The sequence below is a fragment of the Octopus sinensis genome, linkage group LG1 (assembly GCF_006345805.1).
Source record: "Octopus sinensis linkage group LG1, ASM634580v1, whole genome shotgun sequence".
Classification (NCBI taxonomy): Eukaryota; Metazoa; Mollusca; class Cephalopoda; order Octopoda; family Octopodidae; genus Octopus; species Octopus sinensis.
In genome coordinates, this window is record NC_042997.1 from 102,428,002 (window position 1) to 102,448,488 (window position 20,487).

The 20,487-nt window shown below is 35.0% G+C and overlaps 1 protein-coding gene across 1 annotated transcript in view; it reads right to left on the minus strand.

The window, feature by feature from the left end:
* The window catches only part of LOC115213043 (BRCA1-associated protein), a 62,732-nt gene that overhangs the window by 17,978 nt on the left and 24,267 nt on the right, over positions 1–20,487 (minus strand). Inside the window, exons 5-10 of the mRNA XM_036502551.1 lie at positions 14,582–14,660; positions 11,680–11,793; positions 7,617–7,682; positions 6,183–6,265; positions 1,866–1,941; positions 967–1,076 (exon numbers count right to left, since the gene is read on the minus strand). Of these exons, the coding sequence (XP_036358444.1) occupies positions 967–1,076; positions 1,866–1,941; positions 6,183–6,265; positions 7,617–7,682; positions 11,680–11,793; positions 14,582–14,660 (528 nt within the window). The remainder of the gene's footprint in view (positions 1–966; positions 1,077–1,865; positions 1,942–6,182; positions 6,266–7,616; positions 7,683–11,679; positions 11,794–14,581; positions 14,661–20,487) is intronic.

The following is a 20,487-nucleotide window of genomic DNA, read 5'->3' on the forward strand; positions in this document are numbered from 1 at the left end:
TGCCATCTCCACCACCGCTGTCACTACCGTCATCATTTAACATCCATGTTCCATGTTGGCATAGGGTTGGTACCAACACTGACACAATTATACGTAAGTCTGAAGTGATTATGAGATACTAGAGTGGAAGCAAGCAGATGTGTACTGTGTACAAGGAGAGAAGCACATGGCTCAGTGGTTGGAACATTGAGCTCACAATCATGAGGAAATGGGTTTGATTCCTGGACCAGGCTGTGTGCTGTGTTTTTGAGCAAAACACTTAATTTCATGTTGCTCCAGTTTACTAAGCTGTAGAAATTAGATGTGATGATACTGGTGCCAAGCTGAATCAGTCTTGGATAACATCAGAGGAGAGGCTGATATGCATGCACGAGGTGCAAACATGACTGTTGGTTAAGGAGTCTGGTTTCTAGCCATGTGGCTTTTTGGACTGTCAATGCATTGCAAATGTAAGTTGGTTGACAGTAACCTATCGTGTGTGTATGTGTGAGTACATGTGTATGTATACATATATATGTGTGTAAAAGGTTGAAAGTAGACTTGTCCTTTAATTGGAGCAGAATAGGAACACAGGAATAGGAACAAATAGACATGAAACTCATAGGTCCAACTTCTCTGCTCTTTCTTTTAAGTTCTCATCTTTTCTGCACTGATGAGTACTTTGATATTTGCAAATTCTGAAAATGAATTTATATCTATGTACAAGACGATCATATTTATGAATAAACTTCTTACAAATTTTTAACATCTTATCTCTTCCATTTTTGACAAATATGATCAGATTTGTAGAACTTCATTCTATAACTTAATCATACACTTAATATACATCATCATTATCATCATTGTTTAACGTCTGCTTTCCATGCTAGCATAGGTATATACATATATATATATATATAAAGGCCTTTCACGATACACTTCAAGCCAGGAACTTTTCAATACCTCCTCATATATATATATACTTACATATATATTTCTTTTATTAAATAAGAGAATTTTGTAACATACCTATAAGCATGTCTACCAACATACCGACCACAGCCAACATGACCACAAATCAAGCAGATCCACAGACTCTAAGAAAAGATAATTGATAAAAAAAACATCAACATTTTATAAATAGCACAGCTTTCAAAACTAAATTAATATCTATTTAATACAGTAATTACTAAAAATAATTACCATTTGACACACTGAACTCATTTTTTTAAGACTTCTAAAAATATTTTGCTATGATTCTGTCAGTGTCTCAAAGAAGATACACAAAAAGGAGTTTTCTTTGTTGCTCCCTCTGAATAGATATTGAATTCAACATTTCCAGAAAAGGGACTGAATCACAGCTATAACATCCCTGCTTTTTTAATAACATATTAGCTGAAGAGAAGTAGCAACAACTGAGAATTGAAACCAAACTCACTCTCACTGAGATCTTACCTACTGTCCTCTAGTCACTCATATTATAAATAAAAAAAGTAAAACATGTACACATGAGAGCCTCAAAGTGGTTGCTCAAATTGTTAGAAATAGCAACAAATTCCTACTCAGATTGCATCCTGCCCTCTGTTTTATTCAGGCATAGTATATCTAACACTGCATTGAATCATCTATTGGAAAGTCACCTGTGCTTTCATTCAGGCATAGCGTATCTAGGACTATACTGGATAATGTAGTCCTAGATATACTATGCCTGAATGAAAGACAAAATAGTTGGGACTAGAATACATTTAATCTTAAGTTTGCTTTATTAGGGTTGACCTGGATTAAACAGTAACAACAGAAAAGCAAAATATACAGAAAAAAGTGAGAATAATAATAATAATTCAATTGTAAAATTTTCAAAGCAAAGTAATCAATCGAAATATTACCTCTTGAGAGCCACATTCTAAGCATCTGTTATCTGGAACTTCTTCAGGTGTTTGGCAATAGCGACAAACTGGGCAACTAGAAAACATATTTTAATTAACAACATAAATATATTTTAAATAATTTTTCATGCTAACATAGGTGGAATGGCCTTCTGCTATTTTGAATATTTTGCATTTTGTCAGAGCAATTCTATTTACTACCCAGGTAATATTCACAAAACATCATTCAGTAAATGAACTGAAGCATATAGAATTGTATTGTTTATTAACCTCTGGTTATTTTCTCAGCACATTCTTTTCATCTTTACACTTCAAATACAGAATAGGTGTTAACAGTTCATTTTAACTTCAGTTGTCAATAATAAAAAAAAGGTTTTAAATTGAGGTAAGCACTGGAATTAAATGAATAGGGAACAAATGAATTTATAATATATTGAATGAGGTATTGAAGGACGACCTTTGAATGTTAGGCTTCACAGAGGCAATGACAAGCGACTGAGATCTTTGGAGATATTCTGTACTTGAGAAGACCTGGCAAACCAAGTGAGAACATAGTCATGGCTAATGCCAGTATCGCATAATTGGCCTGTTTAAAAGCACCCTTCAATCGTTGGCCAATATGCCATGCTTGTGAAGATCTGTTGAACTGAGTGAAATCGTAGTCATGGCCAATGCCAGTGCCACATAACATAAAAAGCACCGTTTGAGCATGGCTGATGCCAATGCCACCTGTGCTGGTGGCATGTAAAAAGCACCATTCGGTTGTGGCCTATGCCAGTGCCGCCTGACTGGCACCCGTACCAGTGGCACATAAAAAATACACCATCCAAATGTAGCCAATGCCAGTGCCGCCTGACTGGATCCCATGGCAGTGGAACATACAAAGCATTGACTACACTCTCGGAGTGGTTGGCATTAGGAAGGGCATCCAGCTGTAGAAACCTTGCCAAATCAGATTGAGACTTGGTACAACCTCCTGGCCAACCACTTCTCTGTCAAATCATCCAACCTATGCCAGCATGGAAAGTAGATGTTAAACAACGATCATGATGTAAGAAACTTTTGATTTATAATAAAGGAAATTGCTATAAAAAGTTATGCACAATGGATTTGAAGTTATTATGTAAAATACAGGCAAGCAAGTCATGGTCTATTGACCATGATTAGAACAGTAGCGACTCTGAATAAGAGAAGTGACCCAGATTGTGATGATTTATCCCACCCATGCTGGCATGAAAAGTGAATGTAAATCAGGTATAATGATTATTATATGTGTGTGTGTATGCATGTACATACGCATACCCTGCATTATGAGCAAAAGTATTTGTGTGGCTTTCAGATAGATTCATAAACACAATAAAAAGATTTGTACTTCAATGAAAGTAGAAATGTCCAAGGCTTGGCCAATATCTTCCTTTTTATCCTGGTCTCACAGTATCCAGCTTTCAAATGCTTATCAGTCTGAAAGCAAGTCATTCATAATGCTTGCGTTTCCAATTAACAATATTTTTAAGTGCTTCTGACTGCTTTGCACTAAAACTTCATACTTTAACAAGAGTTGACCCACTTTTATTTTTTCCAGGTCATTAGCTAACTAAAGGCAATATATAATACTAACTGTAACTGTTTTGGCTTACACCATACAGATTTAGATGGTGTCTTCTGAAGTTGCAACATCTTGATCCATGTTCATAGGTTGTTCCATAACTAGCTTTAAAATAAAATCCCTGTTAGTATCAAGCCACAAATTCTAATAAGTAAGATATTGCCAAACTGGAAAAATCAAACAGATCAGAGGCTTAGGCTACCAGTAGCCACGGATTCTGAAACAAATGAATACTGAATTTTGAACAAGTAATTTGTTTGACAAGAACTAGGAGTCCACCACTCCTAGACTGGTCAAACAGTATGCTCATTCATCATTTCAAGTATTCCTGAGTTGGCATGTGCTGTTGCTAGATAGTCATCGATCCTGTGCAGTGTTCATTCATCCTCTTTACAGGTCTTATGTTTTGGCCAGCTGGGTTTCTAACAACCCTCCTCATCAAACTAACTTGGAGGGAGTGCCAGTCAGATGCCAACTTTTCAGTCATATCACAGTAACCTGATAATTTAGTAGTAATGTGTCTTCACTTAATCATTCAAAGGTGTGCAAATGAGCTTTGATTTCATAACAAAAGAACTTGGAATATTTACTTTATTATTATATTAATTAAAATTGTAGTTATATATATATATATATATATATATTATATATATATATATATATATATATATATATATATAATAGAAATATTAAAATTACTAAGTCTCTCTAAAAGAGAACAGCGGCAGCGTTCCCGGAAAATAATAGTTATCGCCATACTAATATGGCATTCTTATAAAAATAAGAATAAAGAATAAATAAAACCATCGAACAGAGATTGTCGGAAGCGACACCTACTGGCTGGCTACGCTGCATTGAAAAGGGGCAATACCCCGAAACGTGTCTGTAGCTGCCGGTCAAGTAGTGTGGAACGACTGACCTCCCTTGTTCGAAGGTTATATGGATACAGTTTGTGTATCAAATAGCTAACTTAAGGCGATGGCCTCATGGAGCTAATAAGCGGTCAGCTTTATTCTTATTTTTATAAGAATGCCATATTAGTATGGCGATAACTATTATTTTCCGGGAACGCTGCCGCTGTTCTCTTTTAGAGAGACTTAGTAATTTTAATATTTCTATTATTGAAAACAAGTGGATGTATTCCACCGAAACTAGGTAAATAAAACCATCGAACAGAGATTGTCGGAAGCGACACCTACTGGCTGGCTACGCTGCATTGAAAAGGGGCAATACCCCGAAACGCGTCTGTAGCTGCTGGTCAAGTAGTGTGGAGCGACTGACCTCCCTTGTTCGAAGGTTATATGGATACAGTTTGTGTATCAAATAGCTAACTTAAGGCGATGGCCTCATGGAGCTAATAAACGGTCAGCTTTATTCTTATTTTTATAAGAATGCCATATTAGTATGGCGATAACTATTATTTTCCGGGAACGCTGCCGCTGTTCTCTTTTAGAGAGACTTAGTAATTTTAATATTTCTATTATTGAAAACAAGTGGATGTATTCCACCGAAACTAGGTAAATAAAACCATCGAACAGAGATTGTCGGAAGCGACACCTACTGGCTGGCTACGCTGCATTGAAAAGGGGCAATACCCCGAAACGCGTCTGTAGCTGCCGGTCAAGTAGTGTGGAGCGACTGACCTCCCTTGTTCGAAGGTTATATGGATACAGTTTGTGTATCAAATAGCTAACTTAAGGCGATGGCCTCATGGAGCTAATAAGCGGTCAGCTTTATTCTTATTTTTATAAGAATGCCATATTAGTATGGCGATAACTATTATATATATATATATATAAAGTAGTATTATTACCATTATTTATAGTAACAATAAGGTGGCTAGAAAGTTCACACCTTTACAGGCTCTGATTTTAGCAAGTGGTATTATATACCCTACTTAATCATATATATATATAGGTGTGGCTGTGTGATTGAGATGCTTGCTTCCCATCCATGTAGTTTCAGGTTCAGTCCCACTGCACAACACCTTAGACAAGTGTCTTCTATAGCTTCTGGTTGACCAAAGCCTTGTTAGTGGATTTACAAAACAGAAACTAAAACTAGACTGTTGGATATATGTATGTGTGTGTGTGGAGGGGGGTGCACGTGCTTGTGTCCTTATCTCGACATTACATGATAGCTGTAAGCAAGTGCCAGTGTTATTACAAGTGGTTGTCCTTCATTTATAATCTTGTGTAAACATGTCTGGCAATGGGGAAATATTACTTTGTATTGAGACAGGTGAGGGTTGGCAACAGGAAGTATACTTGATCATAGAAATCTGCCCCGACAAATTTCACCAGCCCCATTGAAGCATGGAAAAGTGGATGTAAAACAATGATGATAATATAATATATATATATATATATTATATATATATATATATATATATATATATATATATATATTGAAGCTGTAAAAATCTTCACAAACTATTCAGAGTTTCATGTTCTTGTTCATCAGACAGATGTCCTAGCATGTGTGTGTGTGTAGTGAGAGAGAGAAAGTGCGAGGACAGATGTGATTGGAGAAGGTAGAGAAAATGCATATCTGTAGATGAATAAGATAGGTTTAAAGTTGATAAAATTCATGAATTCAATACACATCTCTTAAAAGAAATGAAGCACAATAGTGATTTCAATGTTATTAACAAGCCACATTTTTTTCCCAATAAACTGAGTAAATCTTTATATAAATTTGTACAACATTACCTTGTATAGCCCCATTGGGCAAGGCAAGTCACATGAAAGGCATGATTGCACAAAATAGTCAGAATTCCCTCAACAGATTCATCCTGAAATATTGAGAGCAATTTTCTATTATTAAATACATCATTGAATTTTGAAAGGCCAGTATATAACAATTGAATGCTTTAATATTAAAAACAAAATTGTTCTAAATAAATGAAACAGCCTAATATCTCTAAGTAGTGGACTTGTGCTCTACATAAAAAGGAGTTATTCTTAAATGATCAAAATATTTTCTATAAAAGTTGTCTTAGTTTGTTGAAGTAGTACCTGGTAACATATAAATAGCATTTTTATAGCATACGCATAGGTGTATAACGTTGAGTAATTGGTCAGCATTCAGAGATTAGCTTCTGACATTTCTTGTTCCATAGGTTACTTCTACTTGATTGCTTGATCCTTTTTCACCTATCCTTCATCCTTCATAAACATCACATTTTTACCAGCACACTCTTCTCTCTAAAACATTATGACTGATTCCTTTCATACTCATTTTTTCCATCAGCTCACTTTTGATTCATTGATGATGTGTGTAGATATTATAAATCTAATAAAACATGTCCACCTTTCTTTCTTCCCAGCCTTTACACTTATCTTCCACAGTCAGAGACCATGCCTCACTATCATACAGTATTACATTTTGTACACAAGAATTGTACAATTTGCCCTTTATTTGGAAGGAAAAACCCTTTGATACAAATAGAGGTAGTAGTTCCCTGTGACTACTGTGCTTTCACCTCAACACCCCCACTGTAATTAGATCCATACATATTGCAACAGCATTTGAAAGCATTCTGAATTCTTTTCCATATTTACTTTAAACTCAGCTACAATTTATTAACTTAGCCTACAACACAATCACTTATACAACATGCAAATTAGTTACTGGTTCAACAATAATATTAGTCATTATGTTGTTAAATATTACATAATAATAATGCTGAAAAGCAGTCTAATTCAAGTGTTTTAATCACACACAAATGAGCTCTCTCTTTCTCTCTTTGTATAGAGGCATCACAGTGTAATCAAGAAGTTTGAGCAACATTAGTAGGTGATAAGGTTATTTAAGAATAACATTTCCCTTGAGTATAATCTCACTTATATTGGATAAGTGTCTTCTCCCAAAGCCTCAGATCAACCAATACCCTGCAAATGAAATTTGATTGGCAGAAAATGTTTGGTAGCCCAATGTTCTTGAGTGGTAGACTTAATCCATTGCTTGGTCAATCACAATGACTTCCTCCCTTTCTCCTAACGACTTTGGAGACCCCAAAATAAAAATGTCACCGACACTATATTTCCTGAGTCAATGAACACTCAAAATATGTGTAATATGGGATTTCTCTTTCTAAAAGTTAACTGGAAAATTTATAAAACTGAAATTTCCTGAAATCTTACCATTCTCTCCAAACAAACTGGGCAGTTAGGTAGTTCTGTTAAACCAGGAATTGGTAATCCAGCACCCTAGAATGTATAGAATATAGGATAAGTGTATTTAATACGGAACATTTTTGATTCCTATATAAAAATAATAAAATCATGAATTATTTATAAACTTTCCAAATACAATGCATATATTACTGAAAGAATTTTAAATTTATAGGCTAGATAATTTACAGTTAGCTGGTTAAACTAGTGTAGCATAATTAAGTTTAATTTCACATTGTTTGAACCACACAATAAAAGCTATCTTTTAAACGACTACAAGTTTAAAATATTTCTTTACAATTGTTTTCCCATTCTTTACAGTATTTTCCCATTTATAAACAACATTAATAGGAGGTAAGATTATTTAAAATTAATATTTTGCCTTAAGTGAATATGAGCTTTAGACACTACATTACAGCTATTAAACTCAATTGCACTAATGAAGACAGTTTATACTAACCTGCACAAAGTGCCTTCATTTCTTTGATACAAAACTTACCTCCCATTTAAAGGAATTCATTATTAAATTCAAACCTTCCATTACAATTCATCATTTAATATCCATGTTCCATGCTGACATGGGTTGAATGGGTTGACAAGACCTGACAGTTCTGAAGACCATATCGTGCTTCAGTGTCTGCTTTGGCATGATTTCTACAGCTATATACCCAACCTAACACCAACTACTTCAAAGCATGTACTGGGTAGGTTTTGAGAGTGTTGGGTAGATGTAATGAATGTGGGAGCGAGACACATGGGGGAGGAGGAGAAATAATTCGGTGGCTTGAGAGGGTAATCAATGTAAAATGGAGGCGGAGAAGACAGTATTAAGAATGAAAGGTGGATAACAGTGAAATGGTTCCAGGTAATAAGAGGGAAAACTGGCACCAGGGAAAAACTGAAGCATACATTTAATTACAATAGAATAGAGCAGTTAGGTGATGGGTGGTGGGAATGTCTTGAGAAAGATATTGGGTGAGGAGCAGTTGTGCACGTATATATACATATGCATATATGGGTACAGGACGTCACCAACAGTAAACAACATGAAATATGAAAACATATGAGTTCAATACACAAACAACAAGAGAAACAAATGGAAAACAGGACAAGTAACACAAAGAACGACCCTTCATCAATTGTCAGCTGTCTATCTACTCCTCATTTCGAGCATTGAACAACAATATGAGTCTTCGAAGACAGTTGCTCCCATAAATACCAAAATAAAATTTTGGATTTATGGAGGGTCAAAGTTGGGAACAAAAACAGGACAGTGGAGACATACAAGGAAACCAAACGAAAACAAACATGGAGGGTCATTAGATCAGAACACGGGTAAAATAGCGAACACTGGGGAAATATTTTCTTTGAAAAGAGAAAAGATAGAAGAGAGAGATCTCTCTCTATATAAACGGCAGTTTGTGCGTTTTCTGTGTGTCTGTTTGCTTGTACCGTCACCCTGACCACGGCTTTCAACCGATTCTGATGAAACTTGACACACACATAGCCCAATGTCATAATTCAAAACTAACGCAGTGAAAATTTTGAAAAGTTCCCCCAGTTCTGAAAAAAATCGATAAATTCGACATGGGGTCGAGAATCAGAAACACAAACCGCAAACTGTCTAGGGGACGCAACTCCACCTTTTTTAACTAAAAAAAAATTTACCATCATTTTTTTTCCATTTTTTTGCTATTTTTTGGCTATAACTCTCTAAAAATGCTTTATAGTTATTTCCCTTACAAACCTGAGCAACGCCGGGCGATACTGCTAGTAGAATATATATACATTGAGCTTCCAGAATCTTAGTTTCTCCAAATGGAGAAATATTTTCTTCGAAAAGAGAAAAGATAGAAGAGAGAGATAGAATATATATACATTGAGCTTCCAGAATCTTAGTTTCTCCAAATGTAGGTGATCTCAAGAACTGCATATCACCAGTCATCCTGTCCCTTTATCATTTCCTCTATGAGGTTTGGGGTTTAGGTTATTTTCAAAAAACCAGCTTACTATATTTCTAAAATATGCCCCTCTGTGTTTCAATTAAATGGCAAAATAATTGTGAATGTTGACTGCTTTCATAAAACAACTATAAATTTTTATATACTAACAATAAATACAATGTAACAAGGTCTTCCATACAGCTATTACAGAATTTGCCAAAAAACTATATAATTATAGATAGGTACAGGTGCAATCTGAAATATGACATTATTTAAATTTAGTTCAAATATCATAAAATAAAGTGATTTATTAGCCAAAGCTTGTATCATACAGTTTACTAAAAGCTTGATATTATAGTTATTGTAAAAATGCATTAACTTCATCCAATTTATTTTGCTTGTCCTTTGTTTATATTTTGTATTTTGACTAGTCTCCACATTTGTTACATGAATGACTTGACATGGAAGAAACAAAATTAAATAAACAACAGATTTGAGTCATGAGAATGATAAAATGAGTTCAGTTTGAAAGAGAAACATTTAAAAAGTTTTCCTTCACTCCATCCTCTTCCTGGTTTCAATACCACTGTCCGGAATTGTTTACACACTTGGATATTGAAGCATCCAGCTTAAAGCGCTTGATTCACTCTTCTATTTGCTACATTCAAAATCCATTTAAAGTCATAACTAAATTGAAGCTAATACACTTTTTATGTAATTTATTAAAAGGTAGAACATTAGAGAAATAAAGACAAAAAATAAAGGATTTGTGAAAATATTCAAAATATCCAATAAACAATATTCACATATAAATTGTTGGACAATCTAGTGAAAACATGTGTTATCATTAATACAGTAATGATATTTACACTGATATTTTGATTAGTGAAGGCGCATGGCTCAGTGGTTAGAGCGTCGAGCTTACGATCGTAAGGTTGTGAGTTCGAATCCTGGACTGGGCTGCGTGTTGTGTTCTTGAGCAAGACACTTTATTTCACGTTGCTCCAGTTCACTCAGCTGGCAAAAATGAGTTGCGATGTCACAAGTGCCAAGCTGTATCGGCTGTTGCCTTTCCCTTGGATAACACTGGTGGCTTAGAGAGGGGAGGCCGGTATGCATGGGCGACTGCTGGTCTTCCATGAACAACCTTGCCCGGACTTGTGCCTGGGAGGGTAACTTTCTAGGTGCAATCCCAGGGTCAGTCAGGACTGAAGGGGATCTCGGATTTTGATTTCAAAATGAATAAGTAAATAAGGGTTATGTCAGGCATTCTGGTATCCTATGACAATGGGCAGTATCAGGTAATTAGATAACACATTTGTTAATTATGCTACTAAATTCTTTCAAATTCTTAATTTTTTTTCAAAATTAATTTTTACACATAAGCAGTGTATTTCATTACAATTAGGAGTGAATGAGTTTATTTCTTGTGATCTTATCAATACAACTGGAAAAAAAACTAACTAAAATTGATGAGATGTTAGGAAGAAATGATGATTGACTAAATTTAAGCAAGATTTTTCATCACAGGATCTTGTGTACATTGCCTGCTTCTAGCAGTGAATCTGGACAGTGAAAAAGATCTACAGAAAGTTACTCCAACTAAGAGGTTGAAAGATATGTTGCTCTTTAGATAGAGACATTAATCTTTAATTTTTAAATGCTTTTTACTTACAAGAAAATTTTAACTTAGCATTACAAGATAACACTTTTATTTTGTAGTACCACAACTGACAAGAGTAGAAAATTCTATTTCCTTGTGGCATCTTATTACAATTAACTGGTTTAATATTTTTAAAATGAAGGGTTGTTATCAGGGATACAGTATACTGAAAGTGATGGAATGATTATTGTCAAGTCCTCTTCATTTAGTTGGCTGTCATCTCAGCTAATTTGTGGTATTTATCTTTAAAAATGTAAAGTATCTATTACTTGCCATCAGCAAAGTTACTGATTTAAGTACTCAATTATGTCAATAATACAACAGAAGTTGACTGACATATTACTTGAAAGATATTGAAAAGTAATGGTGATAAATTGGAAAGAAGAATGAAAATAATGATGATATAAAATGTAAAAGTAAAACATACCTCAGAAGATTTCATTGTTTCAATTTTAGCTATATACACCAAATGACAAATATCTGATTCAATTGAATTGAATTGAGTGTTGTTAAATGCTGAATAAAATTCATCAGCCAATTCCTAGTTGAAACAATAAAGAAAGAGACGTTAGAGAAACATATTATTTATGAAGATGAATACTAAATAGGATTTAATTAAAGTTACTTCTCATTTTTTTTTAATATAAAATTCTCTAAAATCAATAATCATTAGTTAATACTTAGTATTTATCATTGCCATTATTTTGGATATTAATCTAATTAAGATTTTATTTTACAATCAGCCCTATTTGTGTGTATGAATGAGAGAGAAATGATGAAAGAGAGAAATTAAGACAGAAAAAGAGATTGAATATTAAAGCAGGTATGTCATGTCACAGTTTGATACAACTTGGCACTTAGATACTATTAAAAATAGAGTTCACTCATTTACAAGCCTTCAGAGCAGGAATCTGGTTTGAGGATAAGACAACCCTGACACAATGCTTCTCTTATGTAGTACCACTGGCAACCTGAGGGTTCATATAAAAAAAAATTCCAAACAGAGGCCCGCCTCCAGATAATAAAGGCCCTGAACTTATGGGTAACTACAAACCACCTCTCTTACTCAGCTGACCACTACAAAGTAACACCCCCCAACATTTTTTTTTTGGATAACAAAAGATGCCTTGTAAATCAAGCAACTTACAAGTTCTTCACCTCCCAAATTGCAAAAGGGTCTTCTGTTCTCTGTCAAGGTCTCCACTAACTCTACAGAATCCTCCAACTTACCACTTATCAATCAAGATGGTTCTGAAGTAACATTCATACTGCAAAAGTAATCACATCTGCTGCAACACCACTGTGCACATGTGCTTCCAACATCAGACTGTACATATACAACAAAACTACTCCTAAATTCCCCTTTTCCACTCCACTATCTCTTCAACATGTGTTATATATCACCATCTACAAACATTTTCTTAACTGCTTTAAAGTTAAAAGGGACCAGTCCTGACATTCTTTCTATCAATTTCAAAAACGGTTTTCTAGAACCAGTAAGCTTTTCAATCATTGTTTCACAAGAATCAATCCTAGTCTATAGAAACATAAAAGTGCATCCCATTACCAATGGTAATGTTTCTTTCTATGACAACTATCACAGTTGCCCTCACTTCAAAAATCTCAAAGGTAATGGAAACAGTTAAAAACAAACATCTTCATTGTCTTGAGTCTCTCTCCCTTTTCAAGGACCACCACAATAGTTAGTATAGAGCCAGATCTACATAAAACTTATTCTATTACATTATACACAAGTAGTCATTTGCCCTTGATAAATTTGGAGAAAGCAATGCTTTTGCCCTTTGACACATGTAACATACATATACATATGTCAAATGTGGAAACTTTTGCAGTTAGTGGTGTATATATTTGTATGCCATTTTTATACCAGTTACATTGTAAGTGTTTTTACAGTTGATTCACAATAGGTATTATCTTCATGTCTGTGTTACTTGTATCAAGATACAAGTGACACAAAGATAAACAACAGAAATAACACTGACAACTCAAAACTACACAGTTCAATAAGGGTTTTATTCATAATGGGAAGTTAAAAATGTTTTTACAGTATTCATATTTGATTTTTTTCTGAGTCAATACAATATGAGGAATTTCTGATGTACTGACACGATGGAAATGTTAATTAAACGTAATTCGAGCAAGGCTTTTCATAACAGTGATCAGTGTACAACATCAGTTTCTGAGATGCATTCCACAAAGTAGGCAAGATGCCCTGAAGTATATATATAGCAGCATCTGTGGAGTTCAGTTAGTGTGCATTGTACAAGAAAATTTGAACTAAAGGCTGTAAGCTAACACTTCTATTATAAAGTGCCCACTTATAACAGCAATAAGATGATCTCTATGACAGTAATTCACAACAGGACAGGGTGAACCTTTGAGAATTGGATGTCTTTTTCAATGGAATTGACAAACAGTAATCACGACTTTCATTACATATATCAAGAGAAAAAATGTTGCAAACCTCCAACCTAAACAGCTATGATCCTCTGAATTACTATGAATGATAGGCCTCAACATTACTGACGATTTCTACTAGTGACTGAATGTCTTCTACCTACTAAAGGCTACACCCCTAAGACTGATTTTCCTTGAAGGCCCAGAAAATACTCAGTTTTCAACAACTACAAACCTTATACAAAAGCTTGAGTAGAGTGCTGCACACTCATTTAGGATGGCACTGCAGCTACACATGCAATCCTCCTAAACTACATAAAAAAAAGGCCACCTGACTGATTAGAATGAAGAAGCTCACCAACACACACTGGACCACACATGCTGTTTCCTCTATCTTTTCTTCTGATACTATTGTGGCCTTTACTCATCAGAGTTAGTTAGTATCATGCCACCTCCACCTAGGCACTCTCAATTTGCCTGTTACCTATAGTTAGATCACTAATCACTCCCAACCCCGGGCCCAACAATAACCACTATGCCCAGTACTCCTCCACTCATGCATACACAAAATAGTGGCTCTCTGAAATTCTTTCCCTACCCATGGTTTTCCTGCAGCTATTTAGGAAGAAAGTTATAATTCCATACATCTCACCAGTCTTAGAATACTTGCAAAAGTTATGGGCACAGCCCCTTCAACTAGATCAAGTCCATTAAAAAATTATAAAGAAGTAACAATTCCTGCAAGCTACAGCATCTTTTCACAATAAGATAAAAACAATTAACAGATTGGTTTAAATTATAGATTACTTTATGTCACACAAAGATTATTTAATCTTCATTTAAAAAGTATTTTATTTGGCTCATTAAATTGTAGCAACAAATAATGGAATTAAATATTTCAAAATTCTTACCTGAGTTTTGAACTTAACCAGAACCATATACTGATTAGGAGTAGAATCCCTAATGATTCGCATACTTTCTACACCAGCACTAGAAATAGATAGAAAAAATATTTATCCACACCATTTCCACTGTACTGAAACTAAAGATACTCCAATAAACACATTCAAATGTTAGAAACAAGTCCCAACTTATACATCCCTCACCACCCATACTCCTGTGAAGAGTTCTGTTCTTGACATTGTTAAAGGTACCTAAAGGATGATTCATTACAGTTACATAACATTAAAGACCTTTCATGTATTTAGTTAATAAATATCATTATCATCATCGATTTAAAGTCCACTTTACCATGCTCACATGAATTGGACAGAATTTATTAAGGCAGATTTTCTATGGTAAGATGCCATTCTTGTTGCCCATCTTCATTTGTTTCCAAATAAGGTGATGTTCCTCATGATCAGACATGCATTCATGGAAGATTGGAAACAAAGGGCATTGCCTGCTTGACAGTGACACTCATTTACAACTATCACACAAGAGTCAAAGCGAGGGGACAGTAACACACATACACATGTACACACAAACAAACGTACACACTTATACACATAACATACAGGCTTGGCCAAAAGTCACCTGACAGTAAATCAAAACCATTTAATTCCAAGATTTATTTATGTTCAACAACTGAATGAATTTAATAAAATCATCTAAATATGAAACATCATGAAAATTGTTCAAACTGAAGTTCTTCTTACGCAACACATTTTTCCATTTGAGTCAATACAGAATTACAGATACTATTTATGGAATTTTGATTTACTGTCGGGTGACATTTGACCAACATTATGTGTGTGTGTGTGTGTGTGTATATATATATATAAATCAAAACAAGCAACAAGGATATCCAGAGATATGTTGCTTATTTTGATCTTAATCACCTTATTTTGAAATTGTATAGATAATACTGTACTAAATTCTGGTGCCTCAACTGAAGTACCATATTCATCTGACTGTATGTATGTGTATGTATATATATATATATATATTACATTTTATAAAGGGCTTAGTAAAATAAATTACTTTGCCACATTTATTTTACTAAGCCCTTTATAAAATGTAATATTTTGAATTCGCCTTAAATGGTCCCTTTACATACTGAACACTTGGTGAAATTGATTAATAATAATAATTAATTAATTTTACCCTCAATTGTTGAAAATATATATATATATATATATACATACACAAAACAAGCTTCTTTCAGTTTCTGTCAACCAAATCAAGTCACAAGGCTTTGGCCAGCCCAGGGCTATTGCAGAAGACACTTGCCTAACATTCCACATGATGGAACCAAAACCAAAAACCATGGAGGAGGGAAGCAAACATTTTACCATACACCCACACCTGCACCTAATAATACTTAGTTTATAAATATCTATTTCATAATAAAATATTTAAAAACTTCACAAGATACAAACAAATTATATAAAATACCCCAAAAATAAATACATAAAATTTGTAAATATACAATATATTTTCATCTGTATTTACATATTGTTTTCTTAAATAGTTTTGCATCTGTTCTTGTATTCTAATAATTTATTACATGTCTCAGGTTTCATCATCATCGTTTAACGTCCGCTTTCCATGCTAGCATGGGTTCGACGATTTGACTAGGGGCTAGCGAACCAGATGGCTGCACCAGGTTCCAATCTTCATCTGGCAGAGTTTCTACAGCTGGATGCCCTTCCTAACGCCAACCACTCTGCGAGTGAGGTGAGTGCTTTTACGTGCCACCAGCATGGGGGCCAGTCAGGCGGTACTGGCAACGACCTCGCTCGAATGTTTTTTCATGTGCCAGTAAGGTGACGTTGGTAACGATCACGCTCGAATGGTGCCTTTTACATGCCACTGGCACGGAAGCCAGTTAACCACTCTGGCAACAATCACACAAGGATGATGCTCTTAACACCCCCACTAGCACGGGGCACAAGTGCCAGTAAGGCGATGTTGGTAACGATATGCCAATAAATTTTGAAAACCTTTCTCATAAAATATGTGCTGCTTTTATTCCATCTACTTAGCGTTTTTTACACTTAGTCATATCATTCCGATTGATATTACACAGCCTCTATAGTCAATGTAGTCTGTTTCAGTGTCATACAACCCTATGTAGCCTTTCTGATACATACATCAAACAACTTATATATCATACAAGAGGAATGTCTTTTAAAATTGACTCATTATATACCCTCTAACAGAGTTGAACAACATGCCAGCACGGAACATGGATGTTAAATGATGATGATGATGGAATAGAGACACTTAGGAAAATTAATTAGTGTAATGAATTTGGAAAATGAAATGCAACTATTTTGTATAACTTTTGTAATGGCTTGTAAATAGGTGTATTGTATTAAAAAAAGTTTCAAATATTCAGACAAAATATAATAGCCATTTGTGTATTGTGATGAAAATACATGAAAAAGCAAATTGAATGCAGTATTCATCAGAAGATAGTACCTCTTATCAACTGCATTGTTTATAAAACACAAATTATTTTGGTAGCTGGATTATAATAGGCATGGCTGTGTAGTAACAAGCTTGCTTCCCAACCATATGGTTCCAGGTTCAGTCCCAATGCATAGCACCTTGGGCAAGTGTCTTCTACTATAGCTTCAAGACAATCAAAGCCTTGTGAGTGGATTTGTTATACAGAAGACTTAATAGATTTGTTGCTGTTTAGTTACGTATTCAGGAGTAGTTTAATGAATTAATTTACAGATACGGTTGTAAATAGGGTAAATGTGTTTGAAAGTTGTGGTTTCTTTGGGTTGTTTGTTCCCAAACAACACTTATTTTAGTATTGTTGACACTGCTGGACTGAATGGTACTATCCAGGTGTCAAAACCATAATGATATCTGTGGGGAAGCTGATAATAGAGGTATGATGGATTGTTGGTATGGCTGTAGAATAATATTATAACACATCCTTTTGATATATATATTTATGTATGTGTCTGTGTGTTAGTGTCTATTCCCCACCACTGCTTGACAACCACTGATGGTGTGTTTACATCTCCATAACTTAATGGTTCAGCAAAGGAAACCAACAGAATAAGTATTAGGCTTAAAAATAAAAGTGCTAGGGTTGATTCATTTGACAAAAAACTTTTGATGGTGGTACCCCAGCATGGCCAGTCTACTGAATGAAACAAATAAAAAGTAAACCAAAATAATAAAATAGTTTCAAATTTTTTGGCAGAGGGCCAGCAGTTTCTGAGGGAAAGGGAAAGTCAATTACATCAACCTCAGTATTTAACTGGTGCTATTTCACTGACCATAAAAGGATGAAAGTAAAGTCAACCTAGGCGACATCTGAACTCAGAACATAAACAACAACAACAACAACAACAGCAACAGCAACAACAACAACAACCACCACCACCACCACCACCCACTACCACCACCACAAGGGCAACAATTTTGGGAGAGGGGATGAGTTGATTACATCAACCACAGTGTTAAACTGGTACTTATTTTATCGACCCTGAAAAAATGAAAGGCTAAGTTGACCTCATCAGAATTTGAACTCAGAAAGTAACAACAAACGAAATACCAATAAGCATTTTGCCCGACATGCTAATAATAATAATGATGATGATGATGATGATAATAAAAGATCAGGAAGTCGAGGTAACTCAAATGTGAACTCTAAATACAGAAACAATTCCTGTTATAGTAGACACATTAGGTATGATAAAAAAATATTCAGACAAATACATAACAAAAACACCAGGACTAACAAGTATATATAACATACAGAAAATAGCACTACTAGACACTGCACACATCCTATGTAAAACACTTTCAATACAGTAAAAATAAGAGCATCACAACAAACCACAGCACTTACCCAAGGCACACAGAGCTGCACTCAGTAGCGCAATGAAAGCACATGATAAAAATAAGACTACTGAACAATAATAATAATATGCATATATACAGGGGTTGGACAAAATAATGGAAACATCTAGCATCATAATTTTGAAATATCTATAAAACCGTCAAAAGTTTGTTTATTTTTATGTTTTTTTTTAAATTTATTATTAGTGTTGCTTAATATGATTTGCTAAAATTGCTGTTTCTTTTCAGATATCATCAGAAAAAGGTAATTAAAATTCATGAAAATGACAGATCAATCAGACTTTCAAAGAGATCAAATTGTTGGTGCTCATATGGTTGGCGCTAGCATAACGAAAACAGGAGAAATGTTTGGTGTATCAAGAAGTACTGTCTTGAAAGTAATGACAGCCTCTGAGAAAGAGGTAAAAATCTCCTCATCGAAACAAAACTTTGGATTGGGACCATCGGACTCTTACACAAATTATTAGAAAGGATCACAAAAGTACAGCTCCCAAAATTACTGCAGAGCTTAATGCCCACCTCAAGAACACAGTTTCCACAAAAACTGTTCACCGGGAACTGCACAAAGCTGGATTTCATGGGAGGGCTGCAATCAGAAAACCACTACTTTCAAAAGCAAACGTTGCAAATCGTTTAGTGTGGAGTAAAAACCCACAGAATTGGTCCCTAGAGCAGTGGAAGAATGTTATTTTCTTGCACGAGTCATCCTTTACTTTATTTCCAACCACAAGCTGTGTATACATGTAGAAACAGCCAAAAGAAGCATTTGACCCAGGCTGCCTTCTTTCAACTGTTAAACATGGAGGAGGATCTGTGATGATCGGGGGGGGGGGGGGCTATATCTTGGAAATCTGCTGGCCCAATGATTTCTCTTCATGGCAGAATTAATAGTCAAGACTATTTAAGCATTTTATCTGATCAAATTCATCATATGGTTGCGGAACTGTTTACTGAGGGAAACGCAATCTTTCAGGATGATAATGCACCAATTCACACAGCTAAAGTTGTTACTGAATGGCACAAGAAACATTCTAGTGAAGTTGAACATCTTATCTGGCCACCACAGTCCCCAGATTTCAATATTATTGAACATTTATGGTGCATTTTAGAAAAACAAGTAAGGAGTCGATATCCCCCACGATCATCACTACAAGAACTAGAGACTACTTTAGCAGAAGAATGGACAAAAATTCCTTTGGAAACAATTCAAACTTTGTATGAGTCCATACCTCATAGAATTCGAGCAGTAATTACTGCCAAAGGCAGTCCTACCCTATATTAAAATAAATTTGTTTGAAATTTTAAGGTGTTTCCATTATTTTGTCCAACTCCTCTGTGTGTGTGCGTATAGATAGATAGATAGATACAATTACAGTGTGGAAGGTGTTTATAAGCCATTTAAAAAACACACAAAAACCATTAGATTCACTTCGACATTTAAATTCAGTTTGTGTCAAAATATTTTCGTCACTTTGAAACCGCAACCTGTTCACTGACAAAATTTCATGCTACATCACAAAAGCGACAAAACTATTTTGACACAAATTAAATTTAAATGTTGAAGTGTATCTAATGGTTTTTGTGTGTTTTTTTAAATGGCTTATAAACACCTTCCACGCTGCAATTGTCTGTTTCAGCACACAATATCAGATCAAGTCACTTGCGATGTAAGTACATCTCCGTAACATATATATATATATATATACGAGGGGCGTTCAATAAGTAATGCCCCTGACCCACTTCCCATAGCAGTAGAGCAACGAAACTTGGCACAGTTATTAGTCTTTTTCTACATAGGAACCACCCAGAGTTACGCATTTCTCCCATTGTTTGAAGCAGCTCTGGAGACCGTTTTTGTAGAAGACCCCAGCTTGGTCCTCCAAACACGACGTGACTTCATAAAACAAGGCTGCATCATCTTTCAAAAACAACTTCATGGCTGGGAAGAGGTGAAAATCAGAGGGTGCAAGGTCAAGAGAGTAGGGGG